The following is a 24321-nucleotide window of genomic DNA, read 5'->3' on the forward strand; positions in this document are numbered from 1 at the left end:
TGTATTTGAACTCTTGTAGTTTATCGTTGTGTTACATGTGCAACATACCGTTATATTTTTGTCCACGACACGCTTACCATCAGGGTCATACTCGCCACGAAAATCAATATAGTTCCACATGCCAGATCTGAATGATGATGAAGGATATTTGATTTCAGATGTATTTGAGGCATTATTCATGTTGCAACGAGCTACAGTAGCTACAGCTTCGCATGTGGCTTCAGTCTTAAAGGGGAACATTATTACAATTTCAAAAGGGTTAAAAACAATAAAAATCAGTTCCCAGTGGCTTGTTGTATTTTTTGAAGTTTTTTTTTAGAAATTTTACCGGTCCTGGAATATCGCTAAAAAAAGCTTTAAAGTGCTTGATTTTAGCTATTTGCGATGCGACTATCCATTTCCCTGTGACGTCATACAGTGCTGCCAATGTAAACAAACAATGGCGAATAGCACAGCAAGATATAGCGACATTAGCTCGGATTCAGACTCGGATTTCAGCGGCTTAAGCGATTCAACAGATTATGCATGTATTGAAACAGATGGTTGGAGTATGAAAGTATTGAAGAAGAAACTGAAGCTATTGACCGAATAGCTATTGACGCTATTCATAGCCATAGCTTGGCCGAATAGCTGCGTTAGCATCGCCGGTAAAATGTGCGGACCAAACGATCAGGACTTTCGCATCTCGTGACACTGGAGCAACTTAAATCCTTCGATTGGTAAGTGTTTTTTTCGCATTAAATGTGGGTGGAAGGAAACGTAATATAGTTGCAAATGCATCTGCTGGTTATCCATACATCTCTGTGCCATGTCTGCTTTAGCACCGCCGGTAAATAGCATGATAGCGTCGGTTAGCGTAGCATGTTAGCATCGATTAGCTGGCAGTCACGCCGCGACCAAATATGTCTGATTAGCACATAAGTCAACATCAACAAAACTCACCTCTGTAATTTCATTGACTTTGTCGTTGCAAATGCATCTGCAGGTTTTCCATACATCTCTGTGTCATGTCTGTCATCGCCGGTAAAATGTGGAGACACTCTGGCACATTCAATGGGGGTCTGGCGGCAGACAACTTTCGCATCTTTGGGCCAGTGGTGCAGCTTGAATCCCTCCCTGTTAGTGTTGTTACACTCTTCGACAACACACCGGCGAGGCATGATGTTCTCCAAGGTTCCAGAAAATAGTCAAAAAACCGGAAAAAACCAGAGCTGAGACCCAATGTTTGCAATGTGTTGAAAAATAAAATGGCGGCTTTATTACCTCGGAGACGTCACGTTCTGGCGTCATCGCAAAAGAGCGATAAACAGAAAGGCGTTTAATTCGCCAAAATTCACCAATTTAGAGTTCGGAAATCGGTTAAAAAAAATATATGGTCTTTTTTCTGCACCATCAAGGTATATATTGACGCTTACATAGGTCTGATGATAATGTTCCCCTTTAACACCTTTTTTTTTTGGTCTTAATGAATGTTGGAGGTGCTGCTAGTTGATCTGCCCTCAACTTAGCAGCCCAAGGCGGTATATTCGAGCGCAGCTCCACTGAGCTTTCAGCACAGAGCGTATCGTCACAAGTTGATAAACCGAACAGAGCCAACTGTATCGTACATGTATTTTTGCACCCCTAGTTATTAGTCTCAACAGTTCAGATTTTCCTCATTTCAATATGCTTATTTGCTCTTAGAGGCTTATGTTTTAGTACAGATGCTTGAAACTGGCAGGTTAAAAATAATATTAAAAAATTGGGATAATAATCAAAATTGGATGATATGAAAAAAATTATCTTGATACATTTTTTTGCCCAATTGCTAGTATTTGGTAACCAAGTAATTGCACAAGACAATAAATACTTCCTGTCCTTCTCTTTTAATGCATACTGTGTGGAATTTTGGTTTGGCACTGTACTGCAAAATACTACTAGATTTACTGTTGCACTCCTAGCATCTAGCTGTCTTAACACTTACTAAATATAGATGCAAAATTGCTAAGTTAGCAACACTTATACTTCTTGCTATGTCTCTGTATTATCTGGCAGACCTGGTGCGCCGCTGCATACGCCACTTATAGCACCAAATGAATTTGTGGTTGTCTACATTTAAGGCAGGCCGCAACAAAAAAAATGGATGTAAGGTGAACACTTTTTATTGGGATCTACAAAACAGCACTGTATACCTTACTGCAAGATGCACACTTTATTGCGGTCATCACAGCAGTCAAAACACAACTGCAGCCTGCAGCTAGGGCTGGGCGATATGGCCTTTTTTTAATATCTCGATATTTTTAGGTCATATCACGATACACGATATATATCTCGATATTTTTGCGTTAGCCTTAAATTAACACTTGTTGCATATAATCACAGCAGTATGATGATTCTATGTGTCTACATTAAAACATTCTTCTTCATACTGCATTAATGTATGCTCATTTTAAACTTTCATGCAGAGAGGGAAATCACAACTAAGTCAATTGTCCAATACTGTATTTATTAAACAGTTATTAAGCAGTGGCACAAACATTCATGTCATTTCAAAAGAGAAAGTGCAAGATTGCCGGAGACATTTTAAAACAAGCCATTAGTTCACTTTTGTGCATGATGTCACTAAGATGTCAAATCAAAACAACACTAAATCAAAGTGCACTTTTTGTACAGAACGCCACTCCAATACTTTAAAACAAATAAAGTGCACTTTTGTGCATGATATTTCAATAACTGTCAAATAAAAATGAGCCGCATAATAGGAAATCAAATCGCTTTGTGGGAGGTTACAGCAGACGTTATCTCCTTATGTTGTTGACAATTTTTTTCATACCAGATTAGCACCATCTTTCTATCGTATTACCCACTCGTACCACAGCTAAAGTTACCATGCTGCTACCTCTCTGGGCCGCGAGGGCGTATACGTATGTGACGTACGTAAGAAGGTGCGCTTACTGTCTGTGAGAAGCAGAGGCAAGAAAGAGTGAGAAACGCCTGTAGTGTAATGCCCGCAGCTAAAAGCAACTGCATGAGAACGAAAACTTGAATATCACGATATAGTCATTTTCTATATCGCACAGAGACAAACCCGCGATATATCGAGTATATCGATATCTCGCCCAGCCCTAGATGGTATGACCGATTTGCATTAATCTTTGTGGTTTCGGGGCTGAATTCACGGTCTGTTGATTATACCTCGTATTGATTCAATTCGATTTTAATGTATTTTACCAAAATACAGTACAGTATAAAACAAATATTTACCCAAATTGCTTTTATAACTTCCTTTTAGTTGACGCAAAGAATTGTGGGTAGGCTCTTGTAAGCAACAACCAAGTAAGAATGGCTGATATCATACACATTTACCTCTACATTCAAAATGTCAGGTTTGTAATACTGTTAAAAGAGAAACAGGCATCTTGTAAAAACAAACGCTATTTGCAAAATGTCCCACGCATTGCAATACACGGGAATCATTTCAAATTGTTACATGGACTCGGCGCCGACTCTGCATATTTGAATCGTCATGCACCATGATCAGGATTTACGGTCAATCATGAGGAATAGAATCACAATGGCCATTGATGCATCTTAAATGTATTGGATTGTTGCCATTGAATCGAGACAAAAATCAAATAGAGATAAGAGATGGCCATACCTAAACTAAATCCAACGTTCAGAGCAATTGTTTTGTCTTTGTTTTTTGTTACTTTAGAGCAGTGGTTCTCAACCTTTTAACAGTGATGTACCTCCTCTGAACATTTTTTTAATTCAAGTACCCCCTAATCAGAGCAAAGCATTTTTGGAAAAAAAAAGAGATTAAGAAAGAAGTAAAATACAGCACTGTGTCATCAGTTTCTGATTTATTAAATTGTATTACAGTGCAAAATATTGCTCATTTGTAGTGGTCTTTCTTGAACTATTTGGAAAAAAAGATATAAAAGTAACTAAAAACTTGTTGAAAAATAAACAGGTGATTCAATTATAAATAAAGATTTCTACACATAGAAGTAATCATCAACTTAAAGTGCCCTCTTTGGGGATTGTAATAGAGATCAACTTAATTCTAAACATTTCTTCACAAAAAAAGAAATCTTTAACATCAATATTTATGGAACATGTCCCAAAAAAATCTAGTTGTCGACAATGAATATTGCATTGTTGCATTTTTTTTTCACAGATTATAAATTCTCACATTCATATTTTGTTGAAGTATTATTCAATAAATATGTTTAAAAAAGATTTTTGAATTGTTATTTTTAGAATATTTTAAAAAAATCTCACGTACCCCTTGGCATACCTTCAAGTACCCCCATTTGAGAACCACTGCTTTAGAGGGTTTTTTCAAAGCCTATTTAATTGTGTGAGTGCCAAGCACCATCGTCCTTTCAGTTATTTTTCTCTTGTCTGTTTATCCACTGCAACGTCAATGTAATGAGTGAGCACTCTTGTTTGTGTGTAAATGTGACACCCCAATGTCACTCCTAACTGCTCGCTGGGATTTTCATTCTCCCCTTTCCTTCTTTTATTTTAACCATTCCTGCATCACAACATAATATTCTGTATTTGATCTATTATTTCATTTGTCTGTGTGTGTTTTGACAGTCTGCTGTTGGCCATGATTACCAGAGTTTGTTATCGAAGCACTGCTCCCAGACTGATAACTCCAAGGGTTTCGGAGGAAAGTTTGGTGTTCAAGCTGACCGAGTTGACCAGGTATTTCCTGTTACTGATCACTTATAACATTTTCTTTTTTATTTATTTATTTATTTATTTTGTCCTGTCCAGCTTCTCAGGCAAATCATACTGTTGATATCGGCTGTACACATGTACTTTACAAAAGAGAGGTGTGGGATAGTTCTTTTGTTGCCTTATATGTATTTGACTTTATTAAATGTATTTATATTAGCATTTGGTGCAGCCGGGCCAGAGAAGGAGGGGATAGAAAGAGAAAAAAAAGGAAGACAAAGGGGGAAATTTTGGGGACATAAGGGGTATAAGACAGAGACAAAAACGACAACAATAGAGCAACATTAGCAATTAGGATATGTACAAATATGATGGTAAAAATGATAGCAAAGAAGCAATCAGTGAAATAAATAATCCAGCAATGACAATGAGAATTATTACACTACAAATGGAGAATTACAAATACCAATAGAAATAGCGATATTGATAATGAATAATTTACCTCTATCAACAATACAGTTGTTCAAAGTTACCCAAGACTGGGGCAACTTACACATCTGTGAAGGCACCATTATTGCTGAATGGTCCATACACGTTTTGGCGCAACATATGTTGTCATCCAAACAACGTTATCATGGATGCCCCTGCTTATTTCAGCAAGACAAGTGTTACAACAGCGTGGCTTCGTAAAAAAAAGAGTGCGTGTACTTTCCTGGCCCGCCTGCAGTCCAGACCTGTCTCCCATCGAAAATGTGTGGCGCATTGTGAAGCGTAAAATACGACAGCGGAGACCCCGGACTGTTGAACGACTGAAGCTCTACATAATACAAGAATGGGAAAGAATTCCACTTTCAAAGCTTCAATAATTAGTTTCCTCAGTTCCCAAACGTTTATTGAGTGTTGTTAAAAGAAAAGGTGATGTAACACAGTGGTGAACATGTCCTTTCCCAACTACTTTGGTACGTGTTGCAGCCATAAAATTCTGTGTGATTTGCGGCGGCGATGACCAAGAAGAACGCGGAGTTGGAATATAATTACAACACTTTATGTACATATTCATGTACATATCTATGTAATATTTATATATGTAACTACAAGCTCCATTCAAAGACAGAGTCCCATTGCTTTTATGAGCGGTCGAGCGAGTCAAAAGCCGGGGAAAAAAATATATATATATATTTTATTTTATTTATTGTTATTATTATTTTTTTTTTGTGGCGGCCGTAATTCTTACGTGGCGGGCCACCACAAATAAATGATTGTGTGGGAAACCTTGTACATTTTTGAATCATACAAATCAACCAGACTTAATTACTACACTTTATCTTGATATGCATTTTCAATGAAATTGAATATACTTCAGTTGAAGTATTTATTGTAATTACTGTCATCACTTTTCTGCTTTCATCGTAGTCTGCTGTCGGCTTTGAGTATGCTGGGAAAACCGAGAAACACGCTTCACAGAAAGGTGATGTAAACATGTTGTTCGTCTAAGCTTTGGCAACAAATTACAGTTAGCAACTTGGGGCATGCTGCCTTCCTTATTTTCGTTGTCACATTTGTCTGAGTAATTCTGCATAAGTATTTGTACTTATGAGTTTATTAGGCTTGGTTAAAACTGCACCAGAAGTCTACAAGAAGCAATTTTTACAACTCTGCCACCATTGTTTCCTGCTAGTTCTTTATGTTGGCATCATTTTGGCACATGGAAATGTAAGCACAGTATGTGTTATCTCATATTTGACATTTATACTGTATGTTTTCAATATCACCAAGCCTACGGAGCTGTTTCATGTTTTATTTTAACCTTAAAGAAAAACTTGCAAGCAGTAGTTGGATTGGATATTCAGTCCAGCCCCAAATTATTCATACCCTAGGCAAATTATGACCCTTTTTTTTTTAAATATAAATAAAAGTTGCCTTTATCTTTTTTTAATGAACCAAACATTTGCTGGTTCAATAAAAGTAACTTTAAATAAAAGTTGAAAATGTGTTAGGTTTAACATAAATATAAATATGAGACAAAAAAAGTAAAATTTCAGCTGTTTTTTCCGATATTTACGATGGTATTTACTATAGATCTGACACTGGCTTTATTTGTAATAGAATGGCATACCACATTTTTAGGTGAACTCATTTATTGGAACATACTCACATCCAGATTTAAATACCATCCATCCATTTTCTACCGCTTGTCCCTTTCGGGGTTACGGGGGGTGCTGGAGCCTATCTCAGCTGCATTCGGGCGGAAGGCGGGTTCCACCCTGGACAAGTCGCAGGTCCAACACAGATAGACAGACAACATTCACACACTAGGGCCAATTTAGTGTTGTCAATCAACCTATCCACAGGTACATGTCTTTGGAAGTGGGAAGAAGCCGGAGTACCCGGAGGGAACCCACGCAGTCACGGGGAGAACATGCAAACTCCACACAGAAAGGTCCTGAGCCCAGGATTGCACTTCGGACGTATACCTAAATATAAAAAACGTATTACTAATTACTATTAGGTATCCTATCCTAACAGTCAAAAATGGTCATGATAGCATCACACTCTGGGGCTACTTTGCTGCCAGTAGTGCAGTGAATACAATCATGAAGGAGTTTACCTCAAATCAACAACTGGATATGATGTAATAATTAGGTGTTCCAGCAGGACAATGATCTGAAATACACAGATGCATCAAAACCGGTTTTGGAGTAGATACAATGACAATTGTGTTTCTGTATTGGCCTTTTTTATAAAGCCCTCACCTCAACCCTATTGAACAATTGTGGACTCTGAAGAGGCTGGGTTCATGACAAGAAATTCCAACGAGTTGTCGTAATTCAAACTTGTGCACATAGTCCTTTAAAAAATGTTTTGTAAGATATGCATTGTATAAAAATTTCATGCTGGAATAAGAACAGTTAACGATAAGCGTCTGTAAACAGACCGCAACTGTACACTATATACATCATAGGCTTGTTCATGACTAGAACACAAAGAGTTGTATAGTAACTGCTATCCCACTTCATTTATCGGCTGACTTTTGCCCCCATGCTTTGCTCTGTAGACTACAACACAGGGTTTGGGGGGAAATATGGTGTTCAGGCTGATCGTGTCGACCGGAGTGCAGTGGGCTTCGATTACCAAGGCAAAACTGAAAAACACGAGTCCCAGAAAGGTTGGTCGAATATTTAATTCTTTGTATTCAAATGAACCACGAAAGACAAATTTAGTCAAGAGAGCTCTGTGCATTATCAGGTAGTTTTGTTTTCATTCTTTTTTTTTGTTTTTTTCCTATTTGAATTATGACTTCGGACATTTGATGGCTTTATAGTGTCAAATCATTTTTTGGTAGTGTTTCCTACAACTTAATTAATATTTTACAGACTGACTTTCAAATAAAACAATCCAGATGAGAGAAAACGGAAATTTGAGCCAAATTATTTTCATGACACAGGGTTTTGAAATGTACATGTAAAAAATGGTTGGAGGAAACTACTGCACATGAACTTCTGATAAACATTAAAGTTCATCTGGTCTGCCAAAATTACTTTATTTTATTGAATTAGTCAAGACAGTGCACACTAATTAACAATCTGTTGGACAGACAGTGAATCAGTCAGATCATAGGATAGTTGCTCATTTCCATCTTTAATCCTCCAAACCAATGGAAGCAAGGTGTACCCAAGTACACAACAGCAGTGTTGAATAGGATGGCAGAAGCTGCATTTGTATCAGGAATATGAAGTTTCTAGAAGACCACTCTAGCAGCTGATCCACCTGATGTTTTCTGATTTAGAATATGTGTGTGCCAAACACTTTCTCTTCCTGGAGTACCTTTACTTTGTTATTCATTGTTGTGCTCTTTTGTTTGCTGTGGTCATCCTCAGATTATACCAAGGGTTTTGGAGGGAAGTTTGGCGTGGAGACTGACAAAGTGGATAAGAGCGCTGTGGGCTTCGAGTACCAGGGCAAAACTGAGAGGCACGAGTCTCAAAAAGGTCAGTTGCTTAGATCTTAACAAGGTGACCGGTAATACTTTAAAACTGCTGGTTTGTGTGCATTCAGTGGACGGTCCTGTAAACTAGCAACAATGCCTGCTGCATACTGAAGCTGTTTTTTGACTGTCATCTAGGGTTGTTCGGTATACCGGTACTAATAAAGTACCGTGATACTAATTGATTTGAAATCGGTACTCTACTGCCTTTGAAAAGTACCAGTAGCGTTCTTTCATCTAAGTGCCGCTGTGTGGCGGTGACTACAGAGCAGGGGCGCATGACGTTTGAGTGTGTCAAAACGTACACACAAAGTGCATACAAGTAAAAACATGGTGGGGAAAAATGGCCAAAAACTGAATGAAGTACAATGTGGAGGTATTTGGTCTTCAAAACTAACGGTAAAGGTGACGCTTTAAACAAGGAAGCGCCGACTTCAAGTGTTACTTTAAAACACGCCTTGCCAAAATAGATAGATAGATAGATACATAGTACTTTATTGATTCCAGCAGTAGTGTACAGAGTTGAGATCAATTTAAAAAAGTAAATAATGGAGGTTTAAATGGAAACAAAATAGAGAAATATTACAATAAGAATAAAAATAAAAAGCAACAATGGGAATAAAAATATAACAGTAAAATAAGAATATAACAAGAGAAACTAGGCGGTAGTTACCATGTTATGAAAAACGTATTGCACTGTTATTGTTTTGCATCCCCTGTCATCCTGGGTACCCCCCGCACCACTCCCCAGAGAGAAGTTGTACAGTCTTATAGCGTGTGGGACAAAGGAGTTTTTGAGTCTATTAGTCCTCCACTTGGGATGAAGCAGTCTAGCACTGAACAGGCTCCTCTGGCTACTGATAACGCTATGCAGAGGGTGACTGGCATCATCCAGGATGCTCACTAGTTTGTCCACAGTCCTCTTCTCTGGCACTGTCACCAGTGAGTCCAGTTTCATTCCGATTGTAGGACCGGCCCGTCTGATCAGTTTCTCCAGTCAGGAGCTGTCCTTCTTAGATGTACTGCCCCCCCAGTACACTACCATGTAAAACAGAACACTGGCAACCACAGACTGGTAGTACATCCACAGGAGTTTTCTACAAATGTTGAAGGAGCGCAGCCTCTTGAGAAAGTACAGCCTGCTCTGTCCTTTCTTGTACAGGTGGTCTGTGTTAACAGTCCAGTCCAGCTTCTTGTCCACCCAAACCCCGAGGTACTTGAATGAGTCCACGGTCTGTACCTCAACTCCCTAGATCACAATAGGTTGTGACCCATGGCTTCGACCTCCCAAAGTCAATGACCAGCTCCTTGGTCTTTGACGGATTGAGCTGCAAGAGGTTTGTGTGGCACCAGACAGCAAAGTCCCTCACCAGGTTCCGAAACTCCTACTCTCTGCCGTCCCTGATGCACCCGACGATGGCTGTGTCATCCGCGTACTTCTGGACGTGACACAGCTCTGAGTTGTAGCAGAAGTCAGCGGTGTACAGGGTGAAGAGAAGAGGGGCCAGCACCGTTCCCTGCGGTGCTCCGGTGCTGCTGATCACAGTGTCAGACGTGTGGCAGTTGGTAATACCACCTTTGCTTCAAACTTAGGTAAACATTTAAATGATAAGCATTCTGATCTGCACAAGGAGTTATGAGTAAGAGGTAATAATGTAGTTATTACACCTGTCCTGCTGTTCGCTTCGGTGCAGACCGTAGTGCAGGAGAGAAGTTACCTTCAGTTCACTTTACCTAGCATTGGGTCTGCTAAGATCCGCTTTAGGGTCAGAATTCTAGGCCGCCGATTTGTGACAATCTGGTTGCTGTAGTATTAGTTTTGCAGGACTCAACCGGACCCATTCATCACTTTACTGAGAGCGCTCCTCTCTCTCTCTCTGTGTACTCGCCCACTCACTCACTGACGTCACTCAGCCAACACGTTGACATTGTTGCAAACACACACACTGTACACTACTCTCATAAGTAAACAGCTACTCTGTTGTGGTAAATATGTAGATACAAAATATGTGGATACATAACATGTAGTTTAAAATATGAGAATGAATTGCAGTGTGGTCTGTCCAGACATGTCTAGACTCTTAAAAACGCAGCACCGCACAGTGTATCAGCTCTACCTGTAGCTGCTTGTCTGACAGACTGACAAATGTTTTACTGCTTGCTTGGCCAACTGCAGTTTACAAATAGTGTTCCCTCAATTATTATCGCAGTAGTTAAGTTCCAGAACAATTCGTGGTAAGTTAGTGCATGCTAAGTAGGAATTATATGTATTATATCATTTGCATACAAACATTCCCCACACTTTTAGGAACCTTTGTCACACTTACGAGTATACAAATTTGGGACAATGTATACAGTGAAAATGATGTTGATGATCCATCCATCTACCGCTTGTCTCTGCATATGGTATTTTTTTTAATACTTTTGAGATGCTTTATGACAAACACTGTCCATTGAAACAACTTAGTAAGAAGCAAAAGAAAAATAATCAGCCATGGATGACAGAAGGACTGATAAATGCTTGCAACAAGAAGAATATATTATATAGAACATTTATAACACAGAGATATACAGAGGCAGAAAACAAGTACAAAACGTATAGGAACAAGCTAACTGGCATACTACCAACACGAAGGAAAGAATATTACAGTCAATTATTGGACCGAAACAAAAACAATATGAGAGTAACTTGGGGCATCCTAAATAGCATTATTAAAAATGGTGCCAAGAAGGACTATCTTAAATACTTCTTAGATGGAAATGTAAAAAATTGACAATATGAACAAAGTAGTTGAAAACTTCAAAAGGTACTTTGTGAACATTGGACGAAATCTGGAAGAAAAGATTCCACATCCCGAGTCAGTTGACTTGACTGACACTACAGACAGAAATCACAACTCTTATGTTTCTCGAAGGTGTGAATAAAGAGGAAATAATCAATATTGTAGAAAAAATTTCAATCCAAGACCTCAACTGATTGTCACGGAATTGATATGGAAACAATAAAAAAGGTTACTGAAGAGATTTCGGAACCTTTTTAACATATTTTAGCAACCTATCATTTTAAACAGGCAAATTCCCAGATAAAATTAACATCGCAAAAGTCGTACCGAGTTATAAGACTGGAGACAAACACCAGTTTACAAACAACAGACCTGTTTCTGTACTGTAATTTTTTTTTAATTATTGAAAAACTGTTTAATAACTGATTGGAAAAATGTATTAAAACAAATGAAACACTCAGACAACCAATACAGACACAGCGCCAACATCTCGACATCAATGGCATTAATCAAAATAACGGAAGAGATCACCAATGCAATAGATAGAAAAAAATGTACTGCTGCAGTGTTTATGGATTTTAACAAAAGCATTTGACACAATTAATCATAGCATCATTAAATTATACATATATGGAATCAGATGGTTGGTCTTGAACTGGGTAAGAAGCTACTTAACCAACAGGAAGCAACACGTGAAGCTAGGCGAACACACTTCTACAGAGATGAAAATATTTTGTGGTGTACCTCAGGGATCAATACTTGGACCAAACTTGTTCAATCTGTATATAGACTACATTTGTAAAGTTACGAAGGACTTAAAATTAGTATTAATTGCAGAAGATACATTTGCATTTTGTTCAGAAGAGAATACACTGACGCTAATACAAATAATAACAGAAGAAATTATCAAATTAAAAAGATGGTTTGACAAAAGAGACTATCTTATGAATCTCAGTAAAACTAAAATAATATTTGGTAACAGTAGAAGGGAAAGTCAAACAGAAATACGAATAGACATTGAAAGGGTAAAAGAAAACACATTTTTGGTTGTAATAATAGATTGGAATGGGAACCTCATGTGAAAATTATACAACATAAAGTAAAAAGAAACATGTCATTAATGAATAAAGCAAAATATTTTCTGGACTAAAAACCACTTCATATTCTCTACTGCTCGCTAGTCTTACCATACCTGACTTATTGTGCAGAAATACGGGGAAACAACTACAAATGTGCGTTTCATGTAACGGTGTTACAAAAAAGATCAATCAGAATAATACATAATGTTGGATATAGAGAACATAAAAACCCTTTATTTATTGAATCACAAATATTGAAATTCAAAGATTTGCAAGCAGCTAAAATTATGTACAATGCAAACTATAACCTGCTACCCAAGAATTTAGAACAATTATTCTCAACAAGAGAAAATAAATATAACCTTAGAGGAAAATGTAATTTAAACCATTTTTTAGGCACGTACAACACTTAAAAACTTTAGCATAGCCGTCCATATATGGAATTAAACTATGGAATTGATTAACGAAAATAAATCAAACCAAGCACCAATATGATTCAGTTTAAGAGACTGTTCAAACTACAAGTGTTCACATAGTACAAAGAAAAACAATTATGATGATGATCGTGAACCTTTTTTTTTCTGTTCACTTACTATGGTGAATTTTTTATTCATTATTTATTTATTCACTGTTCACAAACAGAGAACAAGGATAAAATTGTTATGATATAAAAAGTGGTAGGATTAAGTATTCTCTGCTTCTTCGTTCTCCTTTTCGGGCGCCCTGTAACGAAACAACTGGAAATATGTGATGCATTACATTGTATCGTTTGCACGTTCGAAATAAACTGAAACTGAACTAAACTATCTTCTTAAACATTTTCTACACTTTTAGCCTATGTAATCTTAACGTAAATTATGTATGGGTATCCATCGGTGAATGTTGAGGATGTAGCTGTGCCGTACTGATGACGGTAAATGAATGAATGGCTTTATTGCAGCAACTTAACATCCTCTTTACAGTCATGTTAAACGACTGTTGCCGTTTTTCTTAATTATTCTTAGTTATCCTTTTCTTCTTCCTCCTCCTCGGAAGATGGATACAGTAATGCTTACTTAGGCTAATTGCAAGTTACTTTAGCATGGCATCCAGGAGTTCCACCTTTTTTTGTGATGGTGAACCTCTTAGGCAATATCATAGGGCTTGAAATTCTAATTTGGTAGACATTTTAGGAAAACACAACCACTTACAACAGCCTGCTCTGCCAATCAGATCTAGTAAACGTCTGCTTACAATGGAGCCTATGAGACTCCCTCTTTTCCGCTTATAAAGCGCTCTATAAAACCTTTATAAACACCTGCAACATTTCATACACACGCAATAAGTATATATGTAATGTGACAGGCACATTCATAATAAACATACAGCACCATATGTAACTTAAAAAACGCACCACGATGTCAGAGCAAAGGGTGGCTATTTTGAAGAAACTAGAATACAAAACGTGTTTTCAGTTATTTCACCTTTTTTTATTTAGTAACTCCATATGTGTTAATTTATAGTTTTGTTGCCGTCAGTGACAATTTACAATAGTCATGAAAATAAAGAAAACACATTGAATGAGAAGATGTGTCCAAACTTTTGGCCTGTACTGTATGTTTACGTGTGTGTACGTGTGTGTGCGTGTGCGTGTGTGCGCATATACGGTATATGTGTAGATAGATAGATAGGTCTTTATTGTCATTGCACAAGTAAAATGAAACTTTGTTTTCAGCACAAACCCGTCCAAGATTAGACAAAAACAAACAGTGTACAGGGTTACAGAACAGGAACGCTGATGGGTCGCCACAAGGCGCCCCGTAAAAGATGGGAAAAAGGTAAACGCTGGGGAAGGATGAATGAAATAATACAATCTAGACTGGGATCCTAAGGGGGCCCAGTCTGGAGTGGGAAAAAAAAACCCTCCATAGCAAAGCATATATGCATATTACAACATACATCTTGAGATATCTAGCAACCGAGGGAAGGAAGTTCGGGGTCATGATGGTTGGCCACAGCTCTCAGGCGCTGACCATCCATTCATCACTCCTATGGGATTTGCATCAGGGGCGTTTGGTTGGGGGTGGGGGGGTTATGTATGTGTGGCGTGTATTTTTGTGGATGTGTGTGTGTAAGCCTGTAGTGTGTCTCTGCTCTGCGGGCTTGATGTATTGTGCAGTTGCTAGTCCAAAGTCAACAACAACAGGTGTGTGTCCATGAGAGACAAGAAGGGAATTCGTTGTGTCTTCGTTGCACTGTCCTTCGGGAGAGTTTCGAAGCCAGGGAAACAATCCAAGCTAGAATGTTTTGTATGCGGGTGAAAATAAAATTTGATTTTTACTCAAAATTGTCTATGACTGGTCCTCAAAAACTGCGGGGTAGATAGTCCGATGTGATCCACAGTTCTTCCCGCATCCTCCAATCAATTGTGGCAGCTTTGGGGTACTTTGAAGATTGCCAGCAACTTCCAATTTGTCGACAAACCAGAGAAATGGTTACTCCAATCAGCAGATCTCCTGTTGTCATAATTCCGAATAGGTAGATATCTTCAGGTCCTCGACAGAAAAGAGTCCGTCGTATGTCCAGCAACAACCGCTTCGTCACGACAGCAGGCTCCCCCAAACCCAAGATCTTGTCAATTTTGTTGAGGCAAGTTAAATAGTTTCGATGTTTAGATTTGGAGAGCAGTGCAAAAAGAGGCAACAAAGAAGCAAGCAGGAGAGGAAAGGGGAGTGTCCACCCTCAATGAGTGCCAGACAGAAAAAAAGAAGAAAAAAAAAAAAAAAATATATATATATATATATATATATGTGTGTGTATGTATATGTGTGTATATATATATATATACACATACATATATATATATATATGTGTGTGTGTGTGCTTGTGTATATATATATATATATATATATATATGTGTGTGTGTGTGTGTGTATATTTATATGTGTATATATATATATTGCAGCAAATTGTCCTGTGAAACAGGACAATTTGTTGACGAGAGAAAGAGAAGGAATGCATTCTAAAAGGTAGTTCAGTGACCAAACCTTTCTGTAATGTGTTCCTACAGACTACGTCAAAGGTTTTGGTGGCAAATTCGGCGTGCAGACAGACAGGCAAGATAAATCTGCCTTGGGATGGGACCACCAGGAGAAACTACAGCTCCATGAATCCCAGAAAGGTACTACATTTGTCTGATATAACATTCTTTACATGATTGACTGTAATACAACAAGATTTCCTTGAACTCATCTTTACTTAATCATGTTCATGATGGTGATAAACATAAAATCACTGATAAAAATATTCTACTGAATTATAAAGGTTTTTATAATGTTGGATACTCATGTTATACAATGTCAAAGTGTCAAAACATAAGCATAAAATCATACGCTTTTTTTATGCTGCTTTGTATCGATCTGAGAGTTTGCAGATGTACCTAATGTTGTAACCAACGAATCAATATATTGTTTATGAAGTTTATTTTCGACCGTGACTGGGGAATAATATAGTGGCAATGCTTATTTTTAAGATGTATTTAACGGTATTCGTTTTGAAAATATACATTTTGATACATTAGAAAAGAGTGAGGTACGGAGGGTTTCATTTGCAATCTGGCAACGTCTCTACACATGTAAATATAAACGGAATACAATGATTTGCAAATTTTTAAAAACCATATTCAGTTCAATGCACTACAAAGACAAGATATTTGATGTTCAAACTCATAAACTTCATTTTTCTTTGCAAATAATAATCAACTTAGAATTTCATGGCTGCAACACGTGCCAAAGTAGTTGGGAAAGGGCATGTTCACTACTGTGTTACATCACCTTTTCTTTTAACAACACTCAATAAACGTTTGGGAACAGAGGAAACTAATTGTTGAAGTTTTGAAAGTGGAATTATTTCCCATTCTTGTTTTATGTAGAGCTTCAGTCGTTCAACAGTCCGGAGTCTCCGCTGTCGTATTTTACACTTCATAATGTGCCACACATTTTCCATGGGAGACAGGTCTGGACTGCAGGCGGGCCATTAAAGTACCCGCAGTCTTTTTTTACGAAGCCACGTTGTTGTAACACGTGCTGAATGTGGCTTGGCCTTTTCTTGCTGAAATAAGCAGGGGCGTCCATGAAAAAGACGGTGCTTAGCATATGTTGTTTCAAAACCTGTATGTACCTTTCAGCATTAATGGAGCCTTCACAGATGTGTAAGTTACCCATGTGTTGGGCACTAATGCACCCCCATACCATCACAGATGCTGGCTTTTGAACTTTGCGTCGATAACAGTCTGGATGGTTCGTTTCCCCTTTGGTCCGGATGACACAACGTCGAATATTTCCAAAAACAAATTGAAATATGGATTCTTCAGACCACAGAACACTTTTCCACTTTGTATCAATCCATCTTAGATGAGCTCGGGCCCAGAGAAGCCGGTGGCGTTTCTGGATGTTGTTGATGAATGGCTTTCGCTTTGCATAGTAGAGCTGTAACTTGCACTTACAGTTGTAGCGACGAACTGTATTTATTGACAATGGTTTTCTGAAGTGTTCCTGAGCCCATGTGTTGATATCCTTTAGAAATTGATGTCGGTTTTTGATACAGTGCCGTTTAAGGGATCGAAGGTCACGGACTTCCAATGTTGGTTTCCGGCTATGCCGCTTACGTGGAGTGATTTCTCCAGATTCTCTGAACCTTTTGATGATATTATGGACCGTAGATGTTGAAATCCCTAAATTTCTTGCAATTGCACTTCGAGAAACATTGTTCTTAAACTGTTTGACTATTTGCTCACGCAGTTGTGGACAAAGGGGTGTACCTCACCCCATCCTTTCTTGTGAAAGACTGAGCATTTTTTGGGAAGCTGTTTTTATACCCAATCATGGCACCCACCTGTTCCCAATTAGCCTGCACACCTGTGGGATGTTCCAAATAAGTATTGGATGAGCATTCCTCAACTTTATCAGTATTTATTGCCACCTTTCCCAACTTCTTTGTCACGTGTTGCTGGCATCATATTCTAAAGTTAATGATTATTTGGAAACAATCAAATATGTTGTCTTTGTACCATATTCAACTGAATATGGGTTTAAAAGGATTTGCAAATCATTGTATTCTGTTTATATTTACATCTAACACAATTTCCCAACTCATATGGAAACGGGGTTTGTACAATTGTTTGTTGGTGGGGCAGCACAGTGGAAAAGGGGTTAGTGTGTCTGCTTCACAATACGAAGGTCTGAGTTCGATCCTGCGCTCGAGGTCTTTCTGTGTGGAGTTTGCATGTTCTCCCCGTGACTGTGTGGATTCCCTCCAGGTACTCCGGCTTCCTCCCACCTCCAAAGACATGCACCTGAAGATAGGTTGATTGGCAACACTAAATTGGCCCTAGAGTGTGAATGTTGTCTGTCTATATGTGTTGGCCCTGCGATGAGGTGGCGACTTGTCCAGGGTGTACCCCGCCTTCAGCCCGAATGCAGCTGAGATAGGCTCCAGCGACCCCGAACGGGACAAGTGGTCGAAAATGGATGGATGGATGTTTGTTGGTGACGAAGGAAGCTAACAAAATATATGCATAGAAACACAATGCAGGTTTAGGGTTTTAGGTTTAATATGTCCCTAGTGTGTGAATGTGAGTGTGAATGTTGTCTATCTAACTGTGTTGGCCCCTGCAATGAGGTGGCAACTTATGCAGGGTGTGCCCTGGCTTCCGCCCGAATGCAGCTGAGATAGGTTCCAGCACCCCCTGCGACCCCGAATGGTACAAGCCGTAGAAAAAATAATGGATGGATGTACCACACACTTTTAAAATTGCAAAATGTATAGCTACTGTCCACTAAAGTTGCTCAAAAGTATGAATAATGAAGACTAACTGGAAAAACTTGCTATTACAGTGCTTCAGATTTCCTTGTTTTTTATCATGTATTGTACTGTGCTCTCATTCACTCCATCATTGACTGTTACTAGGGGGATAACGGTACACAAAAATTTCAGTTCGGTACAACCTTGGTTTAGAGGTCACGGTTCGGTTAATTTTCGGTACAGTAAGAAAACAAAATATTAATTTTTTGGTTATTAATTTACCAAATTTGTAAACAATGGATTTATCCTTTTTACATTGGGAACACTATAATAATTCTGCCCACGTTAATCAACATTAAACTGCCTAAAATTGTTGCTCGGATTAGATAAATCGACAAATCTTTTCTTCTACATATAAAAAGTGCAACATTAAACAGTTCCAAGTCAACTCATCATGCCTAATTTATCACAGCATTTGGGAAGCCTGTAGTTGATTTTTTTTCTGTAAATGTTATATTTTTATCAACATGTGATAGCAGGGACCCTGCCATTCAAAACGTTTTTGTCCGTAAAACACACACACACACACACACACACACACACACACACACACACACATACACACACTGCAACATGACCTAACGTTACGCTAAAAGCTAATTTGCCTTCACTTGAGGCCAGAACTGTGAGCGAGCTGAGCTGCAGTTTAAGTTTCTAGAAGGTCAACGGGCTCATAGTGATGTTACTAGTAGTTGACTGGGAGGTGTTTATTATCATTTGGGGAGAGTACGATGCCTTACGCTCACCTGCTAAACACCTATCTGCTCGACGCTGAAGCATTTACGACATGCGCTCTGAATAGGCACTGCTGATTGGCTGTTACCGCTCTGAATCCGCACTGCTGATTGGTTGTTACCGCTGTATATGTAACCAATCAGATGGTTGTGTGGGTGGGACAGTGTTGGGTGCTGAGACAGAGGCAGTACAGTTTGGTAAGACTTTAGCTTAGAAACTCGTCCGGTACACCCCGGTACCGAAGTGAAACCCCCGTACCGAAACGGTTAAATACAAATACACGTACCGTTACGACCCTATGCGTTACAGATGTTTTTTCTTTCTTTGACACATCCAAAAGTTCTTGCCTTCTCCTTTAAGGTCATTACCTTTTTCTGCCGCTCAGGTTTTTTGCCAAAATTCTACAAATGTGCAGAAAGCTTGCGTGGCATCGTAGGTCAATAAAACCATAGCTTTCTAAAAAAATAAATACAAGAATAAAAATCATGGCAACTTCTATCAAGAACCACCATTTCAATTCAATTCAATTTATTGTCATTGTCACAAGGAACAACACAATTTAGTTAAGCGCATCAACACTGCAGTTTGTTGTGAAAGTGCCACATCCTGTACGTCTTGTGCTTCTTTCCTGTGGATTTGCACTTGAAATAAGGTGAAGGTGCAAACAAAGGTGCTCAGCCACTCAAAACAAGTATTTTGTGCTGTATTATGTGCTGAAAGGGTAACATATTTATTGATTATTATGGACATAACATTTTTGGAGAGCAAAAGCACACTTTTTTTGCACAAATAACAAAAAAAACCTATTGATCAGAACTGTGCAGGGTTGCGAATACTGAATTGTGATTCTGCGGTGATCCAATCTATTACTTTTGCACACTTTGTACTGACTTTATCATAGGAAGAAATAATTTAAGATTAAATTATACATTTGGGAGTACATGCAGGTTTTGAGACAAGATTAAACAAATATTTTTCATGTAGAACGACAATGTTTTTTTCCGTGTTTGTTTACATAGACTGATTGTTGCCATAAACATTAAATTACCACTACATTTTTAACCACTGACTGTGTTTCAATCAATACTGCATGTGACAAGTGCCGTTGTACATCTGTCTTGTGTGGTGTTGGTATATTTGTGTGTGTGTTATGTTACAGACTATAAGCGTGGGTTTGGAGGGCAGTATGGGGTAGAGATGGAGAAGCAGGACCAGTGTGCTCTGGGCTATGAGTACAAGGAGAGCCTGGCCAAGCATGAGTCCCAAAAAGGCACTATTCCTTTCCTAAACACACAGAATCTTCTTTCCCATTTCAGAACCCTTTACATGGTCATTGCCATCCCCGTCTTTTGCAAAATACATTTCAACTTCATACCCACTCTTACAGTACTTATTGATCCCCTATGCCTCCTCTTCATCAGAATGGCCATGCCTTGAAATACCTGCTCCCTTTTTATACCTTCCACTGCTGGGCTGCATCCCGTTTTTTGTTCAACCTCAACTAGCACAGATGCAGACAGCATTGTTTTTAGAGGCTTGCCAAAGCCAGAAAGTTACAGAATGTCAAGTTGCCTAGCACAAGCTAAAAAAAAAAAAAGTCTACAAATGTATACGCATATCACCAATAAGACCTGTCCATTATGTCTTCAAAGTTAATTATTTGACTGCGTTGCAAAAGAAAGTGTTGTTCGGTTGATTGAAAAAAAAAAGTAGACTTGAAAAAGGTGGTTTGGGTCGTGGTGGCAGTCACTATTCAATCCAGTGTACCCTCTAAATCGCTCTGTTTTCTTTTGCAAGGTACTTTACCACAACCACACAGTATATGTGGGGTCAACAAACATTTTAAAAAGTCTAAAATCTATTTAGAATCCAATTAGAACTTAAGGCCTTAAAATGTCCTACATTCAGTCAACATCTCATGAAATGTCTATGATAGTAAAATGACTTGAAAATATATTTTTTTGATGCTTATTCTGTCACAATGTGTTGGTGACGAACCCCAAGATGCAGAGACGGCAGGCTTGGTGCAGGAAAACATAATTTAATGTTAAAAAAATTAAGGCAAACCAGGAACGGGCAAACTGGAAACAGGAAACGAGGAACAAAAAGACAGCAAGCTGCAAACAGCTACAGGATTCAGAATACAGTTTACAGATAGTGGCTTAGAGCTACAATGACAGCAACAATACTCCAGCACTGACTAAAGGGCAATGCAGTTTTAAATAGCAGCCGGCTGATTGACACCAGGTGTGGTCAGGTGCCAATCAGCCGCAGCTGAGGAGGAACACCATTCAGGGAGAAAAGCAGGAAACAATCAAAAGAGCGCTGCCAGGAAATAAAGACAAACAGGGGAAAAAACAAAACATAACTAAACTGCCAATGACAAACGTGACATATTCAAAACAAAATTGGGCGCTTTTCATAACTACAAAACGATCTAAGGCTGTGCAGTCCGGTCAGAATTTATTACGAGTCTTAAAAAAAGTCTTCAAAAGACTTACATTTCACTTGTTGAAACCTTATTACCATACCTTATTATTGTAAGCTAAGAGAAATTCGAAAGTTAATTTGTAAGTTCATTTTAGTATGCATCCTTATTTCTATAGCGCATGCTGGTTTTACAGAGAACTTGGAATGTGACTTAGTAGTGCCTCTGTAGGTGCTGATTTAACATGTTTGGTCCTCTTTTGTCAGTCTAGTAAGAACCTGGGCAGCATAAGACCATCGTTTTTAGATTTTGTTTATTTCAAATGTTGAAGCATTAGGTCAATGGGACTCATCTGTGGCAGGAACTTCTAACACTTTCGAGACTTACAGCAATATCAACACAATACGAACAGTTTGCATTTCCTCCGTTATGTAGAAAAATAAATATACTAGGATACAAGCCTTTATATGATGACCATCATCAGAATTATATAAAGAGTAAAAAAAATGTTTTAGCACTGATGCATGAAACCTGCTTTTTGTTTTTCGTCGGCCTCCCACTGTGACCATGTCTAATTATTTCTGATAACGAGGCAAGATGGCTGCTTGACACCATACAGGCTTAAATGATTGTCTTTCTGTTGTGTGCATTTTTATGCTACTCCTTTCTACAGGTTTGCATGAGGCCAACAGCCCATTTTCTGATCAACAGCTTTTTTTTTGTTTTGGGAAGTCATTCAACCACAGTCTGCTTTATCTGAACTAAACAACATCTAATTCCTAATTATTTGATTTATAGAATATATTTACTAAATACAATCCTTTAAGGGCAAAATCTAATGGAATGTTGTTGTTTTTTGAGTTTGGATACTGACTGTGGTTGTTCTAAAAATACTTGTACTAATTAATTCTCTTCTTCCCTAATCCCCCTAGATTACTCCAAGGGGTTTGGAGGGAAATTTGGTGTTCAGAATGACCGGATGGATAAGGTACGTTATGTTTGCATCTTTGCAGTGTAGTTTTAAAGTTGATGCATTGGCTCCCCATCCGCTTCAGGGTCGATTTTAAAGTTCTATTATTAGTTTTCAAATATTTTAATGGCCTTTTGCTTTTACCGTATCAAACTTGACGGATCGGTGCTCTCGCATTGGGCTTTTATCTTTACCAAATACCAGAACAAAGACCCACGGTAAGGCGGCAATTAGCCACTATGGCCCCCACCTTTAGAACAGGCTACCAGAGAGCGTTGGGGGGGAAAAAAGGCTTAAGACACACCTTTTTAATCAGTGTTTTTACTGACGTTTGTTTTTTATTTTTTCATTGTGTTTTTCTGTCTTAATCATTAATATTTGTACTATTATTCTCTGTTTTTATTATTTATATTTATTTTTTTACATATGTTTTATACTTTATTTTTTTAATGGCATTAATTTTAGTTATTCTCCAGTGTGGACACCTCAATGGTGGCGTATTTCCTCAAAACCTCAGTGCCACGCCATGTTTTGTTTTTTGCTTTGCGTGTGTGAAAGTTTTCTTCTCTTCTATTATTGTTTTGCTTTGTCCAGCACTTTGCAAGCCTCAAATTTAACTTTTTAAGGTCAAGGCAACTGTTGCCTTAAAGTGCTCATATTTTAGGCACCAAGGCAAACAATATTTTCTTTCGAGGCAGGGGCTCGAAGGCAAGCATGCATGCATGCATTTACACTATATTGCCAAAAGTATTTTGCCACCTGCTTTGATTCACATATGAACTTAAAGTGCCATCCGATTCCTAACCCATAGGGTTCAACATGATGTTGGTCCACCTTTTGCAGTTATTACAGCTTCAACTGTAGTATGTTTGTAGGAATTTTCGACCATTCTACCAAAAGCGCATTGGTGAGGTCACACTCTGATGTTGGTCAAGAAGGCCTGGCTCTGTCTTTGTTCTGATTCATCCCAATGGTGTTGTAACTGGTTCAAGTCAGGACTCTGTGCAGGCCAGTCAAGTTCATCCACACCCTACTTTGTCATCCATGTCTTTATGGACCTTGCTTTGTGCACTGCTGTACAGTCAAGTTGGAAGAGGAAGGGGTCCGCTCCAAAATGTTCCCAGAAGGTCGGGAGTATGGAATGGTCCAAAATGTTTTGGTATCCTGGAGCATCCAAAGTTCCTTTCACTGGAACTAAGGGGCCAAACCCAACTCCTTAAAAACAACCCCACACCATAATTTCTCCTCCACCAAATGTCACACTTGGCACAATGCAGTCTGAAATGTACTGTTCTCCTGGCAACCTCCAAACCCAGACTTGTTCATCAGATTGCCAGATGGAAAAGCGTGATTCATCACTCCAGAGAACGCCTCTCCACTGCTCTAGAGTCTAGTGCTTTACACCACAGCATCCGACGCTTTGCATTAGACTTGGTGATGTATGGTTTGGATGCAGCTGCGTGGAAACCCATTCCATGAAGCTCTCTGTGTACTGTACGTGGGCTAATTGGAAGGTCACATGAAGTTTGGAGCTCTGTAGCAACTGACTCTGTAGAAAGTTGGCCCACTCTGCGCTATGCCTCTGCTGACCCCTCTCGGTCAGTTTACATGGCCTACCACTTTGTGGCTGAGTTGCTGTTCTTCCCAAACTCTTCCATTTTCTTATAATAAAGCCGACAGTTGACTTTAGAATGTATAGGAGCAAGGAAATTTCACGACTGGATTTGTTGCAGTCTATGACAGTTCCACGCTGGAAATCACTGAGCTCCTGAGAGCGGCCCATTCTTTCACAAATGTTTGTAGAAACAGTCTCCATGCCTAAGTGCTTGATT

At 38.7% G+C, this 24321-nt stretch overlaps 1 protein-coding gene across 2 annotated transcripts in view; it reads left to right on the plus strand.

Moving 5' to 3' along the window:
- LOC133542984 (src substrate protein p85-like) overlaps positions 1-24321 on the plus strand; it is a 54299-nt gene that overhangs the window by 11914 nt on the left and 18064 nt on the right. The window contains exons 5-11 of one of the 2 annotated variants that reach the window (XM_061887300.1): positions 4585-4695; positions 6082-6136; positions 7724-7834; positions 8547-8657; positions 15565-15675; positions 20251-20361; positions 22452-22507. In XM_061887300.1, the coding sequence (XP_061743284.1) occupies positions 4585-4695; positions 6082-6136; positions 7724-7834; positions 8547-8657; positions 15565-15675; positions 20251-20361; positions 22452-22507 (666 nt within the window). The remainder of the gene's footprint in view (positions 1-4584; positions 4696-6081; positions 6137-7723; positions 7835-8546; positions 8658-15564; positions 15676-20250; positions 20362-22451; positions 22508-24321) is intronic. The other variant, XM_061887301.1, reaches the window with a different exon arrangement.

This window comes from Nerophis ophidion, linkage group LG25 (assembly GCF_033978795.1).
Source record: "Nerophis ophidion isolate RoL-2023_Sa linkage group LG25, RoL_Noph_v1.0, whole genome shotgun sequence".
In the NCBI taxonomy this organism is placed as follows: Eukaryota; Metazoa; Chordata; class Actinopteri; order Syngnathiformes; family Syngnathidae; genus Nerophis; species Nerophis ophidion.